Below are 20,883 nucleotides of genomic sequence, written 5' to 3'. Positions count from 1 at the left end.
TTCCCTGATTTAGATATTTGCATTAACAAGCAGGTGTACTTGATAAAGTGGCTGCTGTGTGTGTGTGTTCATAAATTCTCCCCATTGCTTTTTCCCCATTGGGGAGAAAAACATAAATATAAACTGTGGCTTGTCATCTTTTAACTTTAGAACAGTGAGACTTGGGGGTAAATGTATCAATATGCGGGTTCTTCAACACCCGCGTGTTCAGCCTCTTCCACGATTAAATTTCAAGCGGCGCTGCATTGTAAAGGGTTAACTTCCCTTTACAATGCAGCGCCGCTTGAAATTTAATCGCGGAAGAGGCTGAACCCGCGGGTGTTGAAGAACCCGCGGGTGTTGAAGAACCCGCGGGTGTTGAAGAACCCGCGGGTGTTGAAGAACCCGCGGGTGTTGAAGAACCCGCGGGTGTTGAAGAACCCGCGGGTGTTGAAGAACCCGCATATTGATACGTTTACCCCTTGCTGTGCTTCTCAGCTAGGCGTTGTAGTTAAATAGCCAAAACTGCTTTTTACTATTGAGATATAGAGATATAGAGATATATATATATATATATATATATATATATATATATATATATATATATATATATATATATATATATATATATATATATATATATATATGTATATATATGCTTTTATTTTAAAATGCGTTTTAAGTAAATTAACTTAATTCAACTAGTTAATTGGGCTATTGAATATCTGCCACAGACTCCAGTGGAATTACCCTTTGTATGTCAGGTAAGTCTGTTTTAAGCAATCACAAGAGTTTCCATATACAGCCACAGTTACATAGTAATATTTTCTATACCCTTAGAATTCTTACAAGTAACACTGTCTCCAAGAGTTCCACTGTGCAAGGTATCTAATGTGTTAACTTCAAAATGATGAATGGTCCATTCCTTATTATAATCCATAGATTTGTTTAGTGGTGGTTATAAGCCCACACACGTTATTTGTGTTAATTACACATGCCTGTTTTGGGTTTTTTAATACTTTATCAATCTGAACAAATAACTTTATTTTTAGCTGTTGAATGGCCATTTGTGCGTTTTATCTTTTTAATTAGATCTTTTCTGTACAGCTTGTTCTTGCGTTTACAGAGGGAAAATGAGTGCGAGGACAGCAATACAGTAAAGGCCTATGGTGCTGCTACCCAGGAAAAAAATCTCCTTCCTGGTTGGTTTCCTTAAAAAGATTAGACAGGAACAGCTGAGGAAATGATGTAGCCTGATGGAGACACCTCCTAATTAGTCTCACATCCTTTACATTGGGTTCTCTTGCGTGCATGGTTACTTGCTTGTGCAGTATAATGTCAGGGACTCTTACCATTTTATTTAGGTAGTAATATGTTCAGCTAGTTCATAGGGGACAAGAATGCAAGAAAGCTTTGTTTTGAGGCGTGTTTTGTTAAAGGCAAGGGATTCCTATTGTAGTTGTCTGGTAATACCACTTTCATACTGCCACCCCGGCAATATCCCGGGTTGTTAACCCGGGATATTGCCGGGGCACAGGGCAGTATAAATAAGAAGATTCCCTGGTCGGGCGGGTTCATACTGCACCTGCCCGACCCGGGTTTTAGAAAAAAAAGTAAAAAAAGATTTTAATAAAAAAAACAAAAAAAAACATAACAAATGTTTACTTAACTTATTTTCAGCCAGCAGTGTCTCCGGTGCATTGCCGGCTGTCAGGGGGACCTCTGGGTACTAAAATGACGTCATTTCTAGTCCATTAGAAATCACGTCATTTTAGTACCCAGAGGTCCCCCTGACAGCCGGCAATGCACCGGAGACACTGCTGGCTGAAAATAAGTCAAGTAAACATTTGTTATGTAATTTTTTTTTTTATTATTTTTTTTTTTTTTTTTTTACTTCCCCATTTTTTTTTTTATTTTTTGTTTACCGTATGAATAGTGAGACCCGGGAATTACACGGGTTGCACCATTCATACTGCAGGCGAGCGGGGTCCAACCCGGGAATTACCCCTCGCAAAATCCCGGGTCTAAGTCCCGGGATTTTAGACCCAGGATTTTGTGGTTGGACTATTCATACTGCGCCAAGACCCAGGTTTTTCAGCGTGCCTCTGCAAAAACCCGGGTTTTTGGTGCAGTATGAATGGGGTATAAGTCTGCCTGTCCTTGTATACTTTATCCCCTCCCATTTTCTGTATGACCTTGCACAACTTGGAAATATTTCCCTGTGCAAAGCTTGTCATTTTAAAGCAAATTTTAGTTTTTTGTTTTTAAACGGCAGTTTTCATGTTATTAAAAATACCAATTCTAAAAACGCCAATGGTTTCTTTTCTACTTGTAAACTTTGAAGACTTGTGCGCACACACGCACTGGAAAAGAGGTAAAGTACATGACGACTAATGTGTGCTTTAGGTGCCTGTTTGTGATGCGGTTTTAATCAATTTCAACATGCTGGATGCACCAGAGGTGGTGCCGCCTTTTAACACTCTTTAAATGCAGTGTCCGTTATAAACCGCAATGATTTGAATGCACCTATATGAAAGCATTCATCCTTCCAGCTGTCAGTGGCTGCGCACATTAACTATGGATAGGTGCTGATTTGCTTATTTCTTAGGGGATTCTCAAACAATGGTTCTGGCTATGACTAATAACTCTTGTTGTCCAATGTGCAAACTGATATTTGTTGAGATTTGCAGTGCAGATGGCCGGTACTAAACATTGGAGTTTAGAGCAGGGATAAAAAGAACATGAACTAATGCTTCCGTGTAAAGACCCCTAATATGTCTGCTTGGACAGTGCTTCATCTTGTATCACTAGAATGTCATTAGTTTGGCATCAAAGTGACATATTTGCTGTCAAATGTTCTGTACTGATTGGTGTATTCACATAGGGACATGGCCATTCATGCTGCAGCTAGTCTGACAGGGCAGTAAGCTAAAATAGTAAATAACTGACAATGCTATGGTTTGCTATTCCAGTGGCTACATTATGTGAAGCAGAAGACTTTGTGTAAAATGTATTTATCTAAATGTCTTTGAGGTCAAATGTAATTTATTTGGTTCCTAGCACTGAGAATCGAAGCTGCAAGCTGTTCCTTCATTTAATGGCAATCGCTGTGATGAAGGAACTGGAAACCTGGGTTAAACTGCAGGCATACTCTTCCCATTCAGTGTAGATACATGTTTCTATATACAAATGTGAGGCCAGGCAGAAGATTACACTGGTAATAAAGGAATATGGTATGTCTGTACATACTTATCTCTGACATAATGTCAGTGGTGTAAAAATAAACCTTGACAGACAAGTTGCTCTCACATTCCCTAATTGCTTGTACTAATCAGAGACTGTAATGCTTCCTGGGCTATTGGGTTTGTTTTCCCCTCACTATGTCTGGTCTGATGAATGTTGCGATGTGATAAAGGACGGCAACAGCTTCTACAGAGGAAGGAATTTGTTTTGGTTTTGCTGATAGTTAGCTTAAGATCTGAGCGTTTTTGAATGCAGTAATTCTATAGTCTGTTGCTTTGTGTTAAGAGGTCACTGTCAGAAAACTGTTTTAACATTTAACATGGTGCATAAACTCCTTTTACACCACTCAAAACATTGTTCTCTAGGTCAAATCAACTGAGCACGTTTTCACCGTCGAACAAGTGGAATGCCAAACGCCGTAATTCTGCTGAGGGCTGATGCATACATTGTATATGTATTATAGGCCTGGTGCATAAATCGTATAATACATATTGGGAAAAAACCTACTGTGGCAGGATGGGCCGCCTATGCCACCCTGGCTGTAGTTGCTGGGAACCGGCTGGGCTTACTTTGCCACGGTTTCCTTTCGTTGGCCCAAATGCGCCCTCTTGCCGCAGTAGGAGGGGCTTACAAAGGCTGCCACCACTGGACTCCTATACCGGCATCCAGAACCGGGTGTCTTCTGGGTAGCTGACCCTGCTAGCGTACCTCGTTGCTGGTGTACCTGGGCTGATACCCCTGACCTCTCACGATAGATCAGGGTTGCTGTGGATGGATCCCCCCCTGGCCTATCACATTGACCAGGGCTGCTGGCTAGTAGGCAGAGCGGTGGTACTGGAAAAACTTGGATCCAAACCTCAGACAGCCGGAGATTGGATTAGTTTTAGGGTCTAATGTGCAGGTCACAGGAATACAGCAATATTGAAGATGTTTCCAAGCAAACACTGGTTAGTGGTACCATTGATCAGGTCAAATGTTGAAATCAGAAGAACACACATTTCAAATACAAGCTACTGCCTTTTATACATTTCAGACACAGGCTATTTTTAGCATTGGGATGTACTCTATTTACACAAACATGGATTTACATGTATTGCAAAGCTAACAAAATTTGCGCTTATCTATGAAATTCACTCAGGACAAAAGGCCACACAGTAACGACCCCCTGCTGGGCCTTTGGCCAGAGCAGACATGACACTTCATTACAAAACTTCGTTAGCCATTCCTGATATCAGACTCCCTTCCACATATGCCTAATTGGAGGTTTACACTAGCAACCTTACAAATCCCAAACCATGACACTTCCATACAAAATACATCCCAATACACACAAGACCTCCATCCACAAAGGCCTATTGTATCAGATATATGCATCCGGAATAAGGCATATCCTTTAGGAAGGTGAAAACAGGAAAAAACTGTTTCTACCCTGGTCTCAGAAATAACGATTTCCTATCTCAGAATATATACAGTGCAAAAAATAAGTGCATATGCAATTATATAAATATGCGCCCTGCGCTATTTCTTTTAAATAAATTCATACCAGAAGTTATTGATCAGTGATCCAGTCACACCTACTAATACATTTATGCACATAATAACATCAGAGAGCTCTGATGTCTACACTCCAGGTGGCTATTTTGCATGTTGATCTCTGTACTACACAGCTGCTGTAATGTTTATCATCTCAGGGTTCTACCTTCATTTACTTTTTTTGTTTGTTTGAGTTAATCAAAAATCAAGGAATTGGCACAATATTTATGAACCTTATAAAGACCAAAACATCAAACGCTCATATTTTCGTGCTTTGAAAATCCTTCTGTTATAATAAACAATTTTCTTGTACTAGATTATAAGGGTGATCTGTGTCATATTTCATTATAATATACAGTACAAGAGAAATGATTCCTTGCATATTCAGTATTTAATACCTGCAGTTAGAGAGGTGGTTTCTGGGTAACAACTGAATCTCATCTATGTCCAGAATGCAGCTTGGAAAGCTGAAAGTGCATATGTTCCACAGATAAAGGGGACATTGCATTAATGAAATGTATATTCTAGGTATTAGGAGCATATACTGGTTATGGTTTCTCCACTTTCTAGTTTATACTACAGTCTATACATATAATGCTCTATTCTGAATTGAGTGGTCATTTTTTATTTCTTAAGTGGAAAATTGCTTGCAGCTTCAGTCTCCAGTCTCATGGTTTTTTTTTTTTTTAATAAATAACCTTAAGGAACATACATCTCCCAAAAGGTAGTCTGCAAGTCCGTTCTCTATAAATTACATTTATTGTTCCTAAGGAAGATCCACTGATTGACTCGCTGACTTGTATGTTGTTATGTTATTAAGAAAGCTAATGTGATGCAATATAACCTTTAAAACTGAATATTGAAAATGTATACCGGGATCCTATTGTGTCTCTCATGTAAGACAAATATAAATATACATAGTTTTGTATTTTATAATTATTGATTTTATCATTTGTACTTTATAATAAGTGTTTTGACTCACTTGAGTAGTAGAACATATAATTTGTGGTACAGGTGCACCCTCATTTCCCCATTTTTGGGGGTTTAGTAGTCAATTGAGTAAGATTGCACAACTTGTTTCGGTAGACTATTCTTTCCTCCCAAAGCCCTCCCAGCAATCGTAATGTGATCACCCTCATAATTACAGTAATTTGGTACTGAGGTCATTGGCAGTGAGTGGGTATGATGACACTAGGGGCATGGCCTTTATCCATAGTCTGCAAGAAGACAATGGGGTACTGCCACCTCTATTCCTGCTCTGTTTAATCATCACCTGCACAGAAGCATTGCATGAATCTGTATTAGTCAGAATTAAGAAGAAATATAAACGAGCCTTAAATAATCTTGCAAAAAGATCAGTACGGTGGGGATCCTGTACCCATAGATCATTGGCCTTTAGCTTGATTTTAGAAGACCAGTTTCAGTATGCCTTTTGCAATAAAGCAGCTTTCAGTATGTAACTGTTCAACAGACTTGTTGGGATTTTCCATTCGAAGAACATTGTGTTTTTGGTGCTATGCTGCCGCCCTGCAGTTTCTTGGTTTCTTCCACACACCTAGCTGTGCAGTGGGTGCTCTTTATAGAAAAGCAGCTTATCGCCTTTGTAGAGTGGGATGTACTGCAAGAGGCAGACACCAGGGCACTTGATTGATTCTTCCCAGGCTCTGATATTTTTAGCTTGTTCTGTACATAAGCTGTTTAAATAAATTAAACAAAACTTTAAACAATATATAGTTTGTATAAATGCAAATGAGTTTCTCCCAGTCTGTAGTCTGCGGTGAAATGTTGGCACTTGGTGGTTTCAGGACGCTGTAGAACGTTATCTTAGACTAATAATTTACCCTTGATATTTTCAACGTGCTTTTTATGTTGGTGTTCTGACGCAACATATATTTTGTTTGTTCCAATGGTATGAATTTATACCCTTGTACCTATTAGAGAGAGAGAGAGATATGTTACTGTCTCTAGAGCTGCGATTCTGCCATATAACTGGGACCAGGAGGAATACAAAGATTGGGGTGTTTTTTTCAGGTAATACATAGAAATGTTTCCTATGGTACATCTGAACATCATAATGTTACTCTGGTCTCGTGTGATCTCAAGGCAGCATTGCACTGTAGTGTGGTTTATTTTGATTATTATGGAGTGTGATTTGTGCAATGTGTGATCAGAGTACTGAATATGGTCCAGTCACAGCAGACTGCAATCATCACAGTGATGTTGGTCAGTAAGACGAGCAGTTGGGTAATGCATAGTTCCCTGGTAGATTGGCCATTCTATGGTTTTCATGTTTTTACAGGGCAATTTCAGGGTTAAGGCCACAATTTAGCCTGTACTTGTGGCTATGGAGGTAATAGCTTGTGAATTTTAACTTGCCTAGTTAGTTGATTTGACTGTCCAGAAATATCTATACATATTATATACTGTTGCTCTAAATGTGTCTGATTTAAAAGAGATCTGAATCGGAATCCTACGGGTTTCTTTAGTGTGTTATGGAATGTCCTATACATTTGTATCAAGTCTGCGGCTTTAGAGGAAATGTAACTAAGCTCACCATGAAATGTGAAGCCTTGGATATGAGATCCTTCGCTATTAATTATTCATTAAAGGTTTCATCAGCTGTTTAGACTATAAAGTACCTCAATATTAAGGTTGTAGAGAAGTATATACACACACATACACACACACAGATACATGTTATTTGGTCTGATATAATACAGAGGAAGGAATACAATTTTACTCCTGTCATTATTACAAGGACAGTGGGTATATTTAGGTTTATGTGCAGTTCTTGTTCAGCGTATTTTACAATCTTCATTTGCACATGTATAACATCCTTGTAAGTACTGGAACCGGGCATTATAGCTTTTCACAGTAATATAAGCAGCCCATTATTGTGGTATTGAGATTCCCAGCTCAGAGATGTTTTTTTCTATCATGTCAACAATAACGATTATTATGCGCTGTAAATTGATTCCATACCATTGGTTATAAATTATTCACTACAGACTAGACCACTACTCCAGACTATATGGGCTCTTGGTCATGAAGGACCAGCCCCTCCCCTGGGTCTAATTTTTAATCCACTGTTTTTCCTGTCTTTTCACTATTTTTTTTTTTATTTTTTTTTTATGATTCGCCTACTATCGCTGCATTAATGAGTACTTTTTTATGATTATTAATAAAGGTTATGTTTCAATCTACTTAATTTCGCTAGAGGACAGAAGTGCCTCTTAGTGCAACCCTTGCTATCCTTTTTTTAGTGGAATGAAACGTCCAAAGACTATTTACTTAGGCAGTAAGAGAGTTATGCTGTAAGAGTTACTCTGTTTGTACCTAGTTGGTAACGTCCGTTTTACGGTCATTATGTCATTACAATTGGATTATATGTTCTGCAATGTTACATCATTAATACAGTTTAACGTTGTTACATATGTATACATTCCCTGTTGTCTATAAAAAGGTGACCTGGGTAGAGACTACCAAGTCACCATGTACAGTCTCAATGGCCTCTTCAACGGATAACTAGATTTTATACAGTTTTAAAAAAAAATGAACAATTTATGTATATATTGTACTAAAATAAGTGTTCAACTTTTTATAAAAGAGCATCTAGATTTTCAAGTGTTCTATGATCTGGCCTTGAAGCGCATATTTAGAACGTGAGGCCGCCTCAATGAAAAGCTTGGGAGGCTCTGATAAGTCATAAATCTGCAGTATCCATGTAACTGGAGAGATTAATAAACCCTGATTTTTAGACCCGCTATTGGAATTCTAAAGTTTATGCAATATTTCCATGGCTTGTTTTTAATGTTGCGTAGCATTGATCACAAAGATCAGGCAGGTTTTTATTAGACACGTAAGACTTTTTGCTTTATGCTTGTTTTATCATTTATAAAATGTTACCATTGTTAAACCATTTTAAAACTGGAAAAACTTTTTTTTGTTTCAATATTTATGTATATGTTTGTCATCTGGGGGGTGTATGTAAATGTTTTAAATCTGGTCACTGACTGCTTTTATTTCATTTTACAGGAAGCCAGAAGTCACATAGCTGCTGACATCATGGGTATTAATCAGAAAATAGACTTCTCTGACCCTCTGTCACAGCCAAATTTGGATGAAATAAAGGATCAAATCAAGCGTGAAATTAGAAAAGAACTTAAAATCAAAGAAGGGGCAGAAAACCTGCGTAAGGTTACGACGGATAAAAAGAATTTGGCTTACGTTGATAATATTTTGAAAAAGTCCAATAAAAAACTAGAAGAACTACACAACAGTCTACAAGAGCTGAACGCACATATTGTTGTGCGAGAAGCAGAAGATCTGCCAGGTACAGTATGAGATGGATTGGTGGTTTTTACACTATACTATCGTCATCATTTATTTCCATAGCGCCACGATTTCTGCAGCGCATCAGCCCCTGCCCCGTAGGAGCTTCTAAATTACCTAAAACACACAGACTAGGGTCAATTTGATGGCAGCCAATTAACTAACCCCCTATCACCTATAGAAAAGATATAAGGTTTAGGGAAGCATGCAATAGATTGCAACTTGTGGTTCGTCTTCCTGCTTGCACATCAGTGGTACAGGAGTGCCCCAGTTTGTTTAGCAAGTGTCTTGCGTGAGGCCGTCTTCTCCCAAGCAAGTGGCCTCGTCAAGGTCCTGGCATAATCTTTCTGGCTGTTTTTTGTAGCTCTCTGGGTTGACTAAATCTGACATTTGATGTAAACTGAGAGATAAACCTCTCAGGACGATTCTTAAAGCAGATACAAATCCAGTAGAGATACTGCCCCTTGTTTATAAAGTGGTGAGCAGCAATGATCTGATTCACAGAGTTTGTATTACTAGGGTTGAGAGAGCTCCAGGAAAGACGTCTGCAGTTTCTGGGCTTTGGTTATGAGGAGGGTGGTGTAACGAAGCTCTTTTCCATAGGTGATGGTGCAGCTTTAACATAAAATTGTAACAAACTTGCACAAAAATGTGCAGCCATTAGCCACATGCTTTAGTGTTGCCGAGGTAAACTGTAGAGGGTTGTGTACCTCTATCTTCTGCCACTAGATACTATTTGAACTTTCAGATTTTTTTTTTGTTTGACTTGAGAAATACCATGTCACACCTTGTCTGTGCTACAGAGACACTCATCACTCGAAAACTGAAAGGGAACTGGTCACCAACACTTTGGGTGTTAAATGTCCACTAAACCTAAAAATGTAGGTTGGTATATATGGGAGAGCTTCTAATACCATTCATAAGTATGTTTCAGGACAGCATAGATTTGACTCGTTATCATGCTGGGGGATATCTTCCACTAATCCCATTGATGGACACTGCAGTCGGTTTCCTATCAGTCTGACATGGCTAATAACAGAGAACAGCAGCTTGTATTTTAGCTATGCAGCCAAGTACAAACATCCCCAGTGCTGGTGAGACATAACCACTTTACCCTGTAGATTTTATCTGGTTACATAATTTATAGAAGACTACTTGGCTTTGTTTGACAGATTTTTTTATTTTTTTTTCCGCCTGTAGGTTTAGTGGCTGCATTTTGCTTTGCATATTGTAAGATGCCAAATTTTAAGGGTATTGGTGAAAAGCAAACTTCTGCTTGCAATGGGCAACGCCACCTGTTTCCTTGTTGTCATCAGGTTTCAGGAGTGTCTCCCAATGTATTAAAAGGAAAATTGGGAAAATAGTTATGTCCCCTTTATAGATTTCCCCTGTATATTAAAATGTACTCAACATTGCTACCATAATTGCTCTAATTGTTACATGGAAAAAATAAAATTGCTTGGGCAAAGCAAAAATGCAGGATGTTATTCCCAGCTAATCTGACTCCGTTGATGCATCTGGCTGAGAAAGGGTTAAATGATCTCTAAACCAAAAGTAGAATTTGCCTATTAGAAGATCTTCTAATATATTACAGATATGGAGGTAGGGTATTGCGTGCGTGTCTGGAAAGATTTGCATCCCTGCACACTGTTTGAGGTTGTATTTACCAATGATGTGCAATTGAGTACAAGCTTTGTGCTTTATTATTGGTTGTCTTCCACAGAGCATTGCTAAAAGTGACTGATTTCACTAGGGGTGTTCACATTGGGATTACTGCTAGAACTCGTATTCCCTCTTATCTGAAATACATTCTGTTCTGATAAACACCTAGGACTGTATATATTGTGACTAATAGCTCTAATTATATAATACACTGTGTATTTATATTTAACAGTCAAGTTTATTGGTCTTTTTGAAGATCTACTAAACCCAAAATACAATGTACTGTGGCATGCAGTCCACATTAAGCAGGGGCGAATGCAGGATTTAGAAGGGCAGCTCAATTTCGGCGAGCCTGAATTCTACAGCAGTCGCGGCGCTGTCAAGCAGCATCCGCGGCAGTGCTGTATTATACTACAATACAGCACTGCCGCGGACGTTTCTTTGACAGCGCCGCGGCTGCTGTACAGTTCTGTTGGTTCGCCCCCTGCGTGCGCCACTGTTAAGGAAGGTGTGCATAGTAAAACTCACCCTTTTTTTTATCAAGTCAAGTTTGCCATATAACACAAAGCTGCTGTTTGGATACTAATGTAGAGCATAGTGATTTCCAGGCTAATATGTGTGTATATACTGCTCTGACTGTATATTACATGACTATAAATACATGGCTAAAAACCACAGATGGAGCTTTGTATTTCTGTAAGCGCTTGAAACTGTTACATATGTATGAGTAGTATTAAGGAAACTTGTATTTTTAGTTTTAGTGGTTCTTTTTAATATTTGGATGTTTGGTTGGATTTTGATAAGTGGTGTCTCTGTGCTGCTCACTGTGGACGAAGGATTTTGTAGTCTTATTTAAGAGGTTCATAGCTAATCACAAATGTATTTACGTTCTCCAGGTGTCTAACATACCTTTATACTGGTGCATGTTCTATTTTTTTTTTGTGTTCATTTTTTTGCTGCAGTATCTTTGCTCTTGCTTTTAGAATGTACCCCTAAATTTCCCATCATTTTGTCAGTCTACCCACTATTTGAACTTTAGCTTACCTTTTTCAAACAAGCCTTTTACACTGAAGCAGCTTCTTGTTTAACTTTGTCATTGATCGCCTGCAGCACTTCTGCTGGCTTCTGTTGTGTGGTCTAAGCTTGCCCTTTGAGTCTGAATGACATGTTGGATTTGCTGCAAACAAAGTGTTTGCTTTCTACTTATTGGCTTTCTTTCACGTCTTTGTCTCTATTCATCCACCAATTTGTTTGTTAATCAGTTTGCAACCAATGGGGGTACACAGCAACCGTAAACTGCGAGTTTGAATCAGTGAACACAATTAATTATTATGATCAGCAATACTTTGACTTTTTCAGATTGTCCCAAGACACCAGACACTCCAAAAAGTGACTCTGGCTCATCTACGAACAATGGAAGGCTGATAGCTTTGCAGAAGCAGTTAGACATTGAGCTGAAAGTGAAGCAAGGTGCAGAGAACATGATTCAAACTTATTCTAATGGACCTTCAAAAGTAAGTAGAGGTTCAAGGAATTCTACTTTCCTTGAGTGTCCAGAGTGGATGGTCTTTCCTTTTTATAAAGCAGAATGGAGGTGTATTGTACAGTATGGAGGAGCCTTGACCTCCCAAATATTTGCATTAACATTTTCATTGCTTACCGTTGGCAATAATTTTTCTCTCTTCCATTATACTGAGACTGGTCTGCCCTAATTTGTTAAATTGTATTTTCAACCTTGAGATGACTTGGCTTGTATACACGCTGATACCAGGTTTAGATGAGGCTTTATTTGACTCTACAAATCATTTTGTGTTGCCTACAATGATGATTCCATGATGTAAGAAAATAAAATGTAAACCAGGCCAAAGTGACGAATATTTTTATATAGCTAATATACCAACAAAAAGTAATACTTGAAATATTAGCACTCCTCCTTTGACACGTGCCCAAACGTTATTCTTTTGGTTGCCCTGTAAAAGGTTGTCGTTTTGTTTTCAGGGGAATGCCAAAATTAAACATTTCCACTACATTGCTTTGTAATGTCACTAGTTGCTGAATTTGTGGAAGACACAGAAGACAAATACAGCATAGTTCCTTTGTGTGGTCCTAAATTGGCTTTGTGCTCCTATGTATGTTCCTATGTTTATCCCCGTTGTTTGTAGGTATCATCTCCATTGTATGTTTTATTGTTTGCCTGTCTTTACATTAAACACACTTAACAATTTCTTCCTCTCCTAGTCGGTATTAAAAAACACTAGATCTAATTGTTAATACAGGCTACTAAGGTTTCTTAGAACACTCTCACATTAAGTTTACCATGCTATGACAGGAGAGCATACATTTCAGACTTGCTAAGTAATCTAGTGCAAGTCATATTTACCTGCCTTCACAAGGCACGATCTAACCTTCACCTTTTATCTTTCTTTCCAATGAGTATTGGGTTTCTCCGGTCCTTTATAATCCTCTGACTCACATGGCCTGCCCTCCTGTATATCAACACAAATTACCAGACCTTGTACTTTCTATATTATCACACAGTCGAATGTTATATACACATTGAGTAGTTTCAGTAAAGCAAATGAGCGCTTTGGTGCTGTGTCTCCAGGTGGAAGAAAAATGTTTTCTGTGATCACAGTGAAAATGCACAAGCTACTTATTAGCTTTGGGAACTTGAGAGACCTCTCCTAAAATACAAAGCTCAAGCACATGACCTCCTTTAGGTTTGTTGCACTAAAACAAAAATAAAAAAAATAGCTTTTAGGTTACGGTGTAATTACTAGTAAAGCATGTTGTCATTATAATTGCTGTATGCTTTCTTGACTTCTACATTAGTTTAGCCATTGATTCTTCAACTAATATGTCTTTAATATTGTATGTACAGGAGACCTTTTTGTAGTAAGAGCACAACAACGTGTTTGCTGATGAAATACTTTTAGAAGACTTGTAAAATGAAAGCTGTGTAAATGGTAATTATTTAAAAGACCGTTTCCGAGAGTTCACCCTGACCAAACAGGGTTTATGCCTAGTAAGTCCACTATTTCTAATATCGTTGCCTCTACACCCACATTCCGTTACCCCACAATGTCGAGAAGGGGGTAGTGGTTGTGTCTCTTGATGCTAACAAAGCCATTGACTTGGTGGAATGGGGGTATTTTTGGGAAGTTTTACATCGATTTGGGTTGGGGATGAATTTTTTTGAATGAGTCCAGCTGCTATATGCAGATGGGGGGCAAGGGGGCCTCCCAAACCTTAGATTATATTATGATGTCCAGTTTAAACAATTGATTAGCTGGTTGGGGATCCCAACGGCATTAAGTTTTTTTTGGGTTTTTTTTTTTAACTGATCAGACGGGGCCCTCTAGCCCTACGGATGTGCCTCTGTCGCCTTTAGAGTTATTGCTTGTGGGTAAATGTTCCCATCAGGTTGCACCAATTAGACAAGCTGTGAGATGTGGTGTCTCTCCCAACATATACTTGGAGGTCAGGGATATGATCCTTCAACCCCTTTGTAGCATAATTCCTCCCCCCCTCGAACTTGATAATTGAAAGGGTAGAATATATGGCGAATGTATGGTATTACTACTTTAGGGCAATTGTATGAGTCTGGATGCTTGAAGACATTTGCACAATTGTATTTGAAAAGTGAAATTCCTAATTCTGCCTTTTTATAGCGATCTTTAAGTTAGACACGCCCTTGGCTCACAGTTCTCCTATCCCCCTCTGATGCAGCCATCTCCTCTTAAATGTCTTTTATATGCGGTGGCCATTTGGAATTATATATTTACTTTAAATTCTAAACTGAATTTATAATTTGCCCTGCTGATTTAGATGAACTTGAATCTAAATAGGAAGTGGATTTGGGGCCTCTTCTGGATGAGGAGAGGTCTCATATGCTTAAGTCTACGCAGTGCCACCTCTTGTCCTTAATATCAACAGATTCATTTGCTTATATTACATATGGTTTACCATCCCCCATTGGGCTATTTTGGATGAGTCGGAGGAGTAGCCCTTTTTGTCACATGTCACTTCTCTGTGGGGGATTGTTTGGTAATTATTGTGATAAAAATTGTGGCAAGCTTTGGGAGTGTGTTCTTAGCGCAGTCACCTTGGCCCCTTCATTGGGTGCTAAGTAGTGTTTATATGGCATTTCCTTAGAAGATAGTACTAATAAATAATATAGCTACTTATATTTTTAATCTCTTGACCTTGGCTAAAGTGTTGATACCAGGGATTGGCTTGCTCCCGGTATACTGGAATTCCATAAGTGGAGAGTGTTAGTCAATGCTACGATGCAACATGAAAGCTATATGTAGGAAAGCAAAAACTAAGCATAATAAAATATGCTCCAGATAGTACAATTCCAGGCATCAGGCATGTTCTGAGGATTTGATGTACCCAGAGTAACGCCTTCACTAGATGGCTGGCCTAGGCCTATTCTGTGCGTAATATTTTTTCTTCTATGAATTGATTAATAATCTGTATTTACAATGTTGTTGTTGTGTTTTTCTGCGGTGATTTTTTTCTAGTTGTGTGTGTATATGTGTGTGTGTGTGTGTGTGTGTGTGTGTATATATATATATGTATATATATATATATATATATATATATATATATATATATATATATATATATATATATATATATATATATATATATATATATATATATATTAATTATATATATATATATATATATATTAATTATATATATATATATATATATATTAATTATATATATATATATATATATTAATTATATATATATATATATATATATATATATATATATATATATTAATTATATATATATATATATATATATATATATATTAATTATATATATATATATATATATATATTAATTATATATATATATTAATTATATATATATATATATATATATATATATATATATATATATATATATATATATATATTAATTATATATATATATATATATATATATATATATATATATATATATATATATATATATATATATATTAATTATATATATATGTGTGTGTGTGAGATCTTACTCATGGATTTTTTTTTATTGACATACTATATATGTATATTAACTGTGCCATTACCCATGAGATGGGCATTAGGATATATTTACGTATTGTATTTGTCTTCCATGTCTTTTGTATGTTTTTTTGTTTTGGGTTTTTTTCAGAAAATTAATAAAAAATAAAGTGACCTGATTAACAAATACATGCCAGTTTCCTGCTCTTGAGTTTCACAATCGGTTATCTTCACAGGACAGGAAGCTGCTTGGCACTGCCCAGCAAATGCTTCAGGACAGCAAAACGAAAATAGAAGTTATACGCATGCAGATTCTCCAAGCAATGCAGCAGACCAATGAAATGACCTTTGATAATGGTAACTGTTCAGAAAAGTTCTCTTGTTTTAATAATGTTGCTAGAATACATGCCTACTGCTTTTCACCCCCATAATCCTGTCACCTGCTTCCTTGAGCGGTGTATAGAAAGGAAACTCCTTAGTTATGTCTACTCCTCTGATCTCCTATAGGGGGAATACATAATATATTTGCATAACAATTAGAGAGAGGATTAACACGTGTAACTAATAGTTTTACAATTGGAGTGGTGACCTCTTTCAAGTGGTGTGTGCTAGAATACATAAACAAGACCATAATATATTAGAACGTGTAAAGATACATTTTTATGACCCTTTGCTCAGCTGATTTGTGTATTGTGCAGCAAATGTTGGTAAATGTTTGGAAGCACACATCTTGTTTGTATGATCAGCAACTAATTGCCCTTTTAAAATACAAATAAACAGGCTGTCTACTGTTGGAATTTTTTTATATTTTTTTGGCTTTCTTTGGCAGTTGTAGACCGTCTTGTATAACATGGCAGTAATGGTTAGGAACAATGTTCATGTATCGTTTACAGCACAAACCATGAAAGGTGCCAATTGTAAAGCGCTACGGAATTTGCTGGCGCTATATAAATGATGATGAAAGGTGGAATACCTAGCTTATTCACTGGCCATCAAATACATTATCTGGTATGACTGTACAATCTGCTGTAGAGTCCTGTTTTGAATCTGGATTTAGATTCATTGTCTTTATTTCCATGTTTTTCAGCAAAACCTATAATTAGTCCACTTGAGCTCCGAATGGAAGAATTGCGGCACCATTTTAGGATAGAATTTGCAGTGGCTGAAGGAGCAAAGAATGTAATGAAGCTGCTAGGCTCTGGGAAAGTTACAGACCGGAAAGCCCTCACTGAAGTAAGTTGTGTGACTTCGGAGTGAAATCTAAAAACTGGCCTCCTCTGCATGGCTGTGTTCCCTAAAAGAGGAACCTGTCCTAAGAATATACAAATATTTTGTACATATTTTAAAGTTTACCTTCCGTGTGAATGTATATAGCGGATGATGCCAGAATTGGCTGTGTAGTGTTAATGTCAATCTGTGGCTCTGAAATCTCCTGGGCCTTCTAGCCAAAGTCATTGCATGTAGTGAAATGAAAGATGCTATTTACTGTCTTGTGCTTGTGAAACTTTTCTTTCTCATGCCTGGCAGGAGCTGAGTTCTCGCCAGTGGGTCTAAATAGGACCTTAATAGAGCACAGCTAGGGAAAGACATGCAGTAAATGGGATTGGACACTGCATGGTCTCTATTGGCTGGATGCTCTGTCCATACGACCAGCTTCTTCTCTTTGCAGCAGATAGTTATTTGGACGCTGATCTATAGCTTTGATAACATCACCTCCCTTGTGATTTTCATTTTTTGTTACTGTGCTACAAAGTAAAAGCCAAGTGTATGATGATTCCCCATTTAGTAGTTGCATATATTACATATAGATATGCAATGTAATTTGATCGTTTTGAAAGTCTCTCATTAAATGACTTGCTGTGCTTGTTATAGATATAGCAGAAATAGTTGTGCTGATGGCTCAGGTGTACATGTGTTTGGCATTCTAGGGTGTAGTAGTGTTTGATTTTGAGAGTTTATTTTAGGTAATGCCTCTCCCACCTCCTGCAGACAGCCAAACCATAGAGCACCCTTACTTTTTTCTTTAATTAGGATGAAATTATTTGCTGAAGGAAGATCACTCAACGTGTAGCTTACAGTTTGAGGGTTAGAAATTATTATTTTTTCTTTTCTGGTTTATGATCCAGAGTAAAAGTAAAAGCCAAGCTTATGTTTTGAGTAATTTAGTTCTGTTATAATATACAATGATTCTTAAGCCTGTCCACAGGTGCCACAAACATTACATGATTTCCAGATCTCCTGTCCTGATTATCTGTGCTCCATAATGATTGGCTCATTCAAAGATATTTACAAGATGTGCTAGTTGTGATCTGTGGAAATCTGGAAAACATGCACTGTTGAGGGGACCGGTTTGAAATATATACTAATGCAGACTAAAATATGATCACACATGTGTCCATATTGCAATATCTACAAATTAACCTGATATTGCTATATGTAGATGGCCTCACAATGTGCACAATGCCAGAGCTACAAATTGGGCGTGTCCTGAACTCGGAGGGTAGGTGGCTGCTGTCTGCTGTCCTCTGAGAGGCACACATCCCTATAGGCCTCCTGGTTCGGCCAAGTGATCCTGGCTTTCAGATAAAGCAACAGGATCAGCCTGTGTGGAAAGCTTTACAAAAGAACATCCAATGTTAAGTAGAGGCCACAGTTGCAGTTTGCCCACTGGTTGCCGTTTAGCGTAAAACAAGGACCGTTTGATCACGATGAAATAGGCTTGTTTTGCTTTTTTCTCAGTGGTCAGTATGTCCTTTGAAAGTATATAGTATGTGCATGTTAGCTGATCCTACGTGACAATAGCATTCAGTTTTTGTTATGAAGGTCATTATGTAAACTGTACAAGGAATAGTTATGAAATTCTATATTTGGTCATTAAGTGCACAAATGTTATTTCTTTTACATTTTAGTTGGTCTGACTAAATCAGTGTCGTCATGGTGACTAAAAAGGTACTCTGGAGACTAGAAAGCCTCTCTGCTGTTGGTACCACAGCTCTCCTGCACAGGAGATGGACTGTGACCATTAGGATCGGTTCATGCATACCGTTCAGTTCTATGCATCTCTATTACAACTGCTCACGCTGGAAACACAGTGATTATAACATGGGCTGCCTATAGGAGTGAGAGCTGCTCTAGCTGTGGTAGTAACAGATGTTTTTTTCTTTTTAAGCACAAATGTTGAGAACCAATTGTAATGAAAATATTTCTGTTTGTTGCACCGGGGTATCGGCACTTCAGTGGGATACAGAATTTTTTTGTAATTGTTAAAGATAGGTGTCATGTGCTTGCATGGTGGTTTTTGTTCACTGCTCTTTATGGGGGCTACTGGCAGGTGGTGCTTTATGGAGGCGCAGACTGGCATGTAATTTTTTTTTTTATTTTTTTTTTTTAAATCAAGTAAAATGTTATTGCATTTTTTACTTTTTTGCTTTTAGCAACAAAAAGAGGCCAAAACATTAGGCTGGTACAACACACTAAAACCCGCACAGGGGCACAAAGTGTCAAATATTCATGAATAGCACCGTCAAAATGCATTATAACTCAGATTTTATAAACCGATTTATACACATTGTCTAGAGTATAGGATACAATGAGGTAATATCATAACAATATTAACAGCAAATACAAAACTTTGTCTTTAATAATAAAGGCGGCTGGGTGTCTGCTCTGAACGCTGCATTAGGAAAGCTCCACCTCCCTCAATCCTTCTGTAACGTATGGGGATATTCTACACCTGTACCAGATCCTTTCATATTTATCCACTAGATTACTACTGGTGTACATGAACCTCTCATGGCCTACTGTGTCATTAACAAGATCAATCCAACTCCTCACTGTCGGGCCTTCCGGTGCCATCCCCTTCCTAGCGATGACCACTTTCGCCAGCATAAGTATCGTGTTAATAAGTAATCTAATTGGCTTATGAATGTTTTTGTCCAAACCCAATCCAAATATACACAGATTTGGCGTCATGGCAGATACTCCCACCTCCAACCTGTTAATACAAACCCCCACCTCTCTCCAAAAGTATGAGACCAACGGGCACTCCCAGAGCATATGCCAAAAATTCCCTCTCTCTCCCACACTTAGGACACAGAACCACATGACCCCCGCTAAATTTAGAGAGCTGAAGAGGAGTAAGATACGCTCTGTGCAGCAGGAAGACCTGGCGAAATTTAACCGATGCAGTGACTTGTTTCGGACTACACAACATAATATCCCATGCCTTATCACTAATTTGCCCAAGATCCCCCTCCCATTGGCCCCGCAACTCCGGCAATCCTCCCACACCAGATCCTTCCAACAGCAGTGAATACAGAGACAAAATTTGTCGCCTTGAGTTCAACCTTGACAGCTGCACCCTTAATGGATCTACATTAAAACTTGGGGCAGATTCCCTGAACTGCGAGACCAAAGCATGTCTCAACTGTAGGTACCTATAAAAGTAACCCCTGTACTTGCTCAAACGAGTGCAGTATCCCATTATCATACAATTGTCCAATATGTACTATGTTGTAAATACGCCAGAATTTTAATGTAATTGGTGGTCAGGGTAAGGCATACAGGTGTTACCTGCCAATGTGCAGAACTCAAACGTGCCTATTTTTAATATCTGCCATCATCTTAGAGGCCAAGTATGAGGTGGACAAAACTTGATGCAATTATCAAGGGGAATGGGCAAATGTGTACTAATTGCATTATCGCCTCTTGGTGCTCGGTGACATGTTTGTCTTGATAACTCGATATGTGTCTTGTTAAGTCCCCTCCGAGTTTGCTGACGGGTAAGTGTTCTTGTGGGACACTTATGGCCCTTGTGTTTTTTGATAGTGTAACTTACCCTGAATTTCACTTTGATTAGTGGGAACGTTGTTTAGTGCTGGACACTAGTCACTGTGATTCTACTACTGTTGAACATTTTGTGCGTGACGTTGGTTTACAGCAATGAGTTGTTCTACTTCTGAAGTAACAGGGTTGAGGTCTTGGCAAACAACCTTTTTGTTTGTCGCACTGAGTATCAATACAGTATGGTGTATATCTCATTGCAGGTTATGTTTTTACGTGTGTTCACTGAAAGTCGGTTTGACTGTTTCGTCCCCGCATTCAAACT

At 38.1% G+C, this 20,883-nt stretch overlaps 1 protein-coding gene across 1 annotated transcript in view; it reads left to right on the top strand.

Moving 5' to 3' along the window:
- PKN2 (protein kinase N2) overlaps positions 1-20,883 on the top strand; it is an 81,906-nt gene that overhangs the window by 40,355 nt on the left and 20,668 nt on the right. The window contains exons 2-5 of the mRNA XM_075182406.1: positions 8,791-9,088; positions 12,109-12,263; positions 16,013-16,133; positions 16,864-17,009. Of these exons, the coding sequence (XP_075038507.1) occupies positions 8,791-9,088; positions 12,109-12,263; positions 16,013-16,133; positions 16,864-17,009 (720 nt within the window). The remainder of the gene's footprint in view (positions 1-8,790; positions 9,089-12,108; positions 12,264-16,012; positions 16,134-16,863; positions 17,010-20,883) is intronic.

Source organism: Mixophyes fleayi, chromosome 8 (assembly GCF_038048845.1).
Source record: "Mixophyes fleayi isolate aMixFle1 chromosome 8, aMixFle1.hap1, whole genome shotgun sequence".
Classification (NCBI taxonomy): Eukaryota; Metazoa; Chordata; class Amphibia; order Anura; family Limnodynastidae; genus Mixophyes; species Mixophyes fleayi.
Note: the sequence above shows the minus strand (reverse complement) of the source record. Positions and strands in the feature narration are given on the sequence as shown.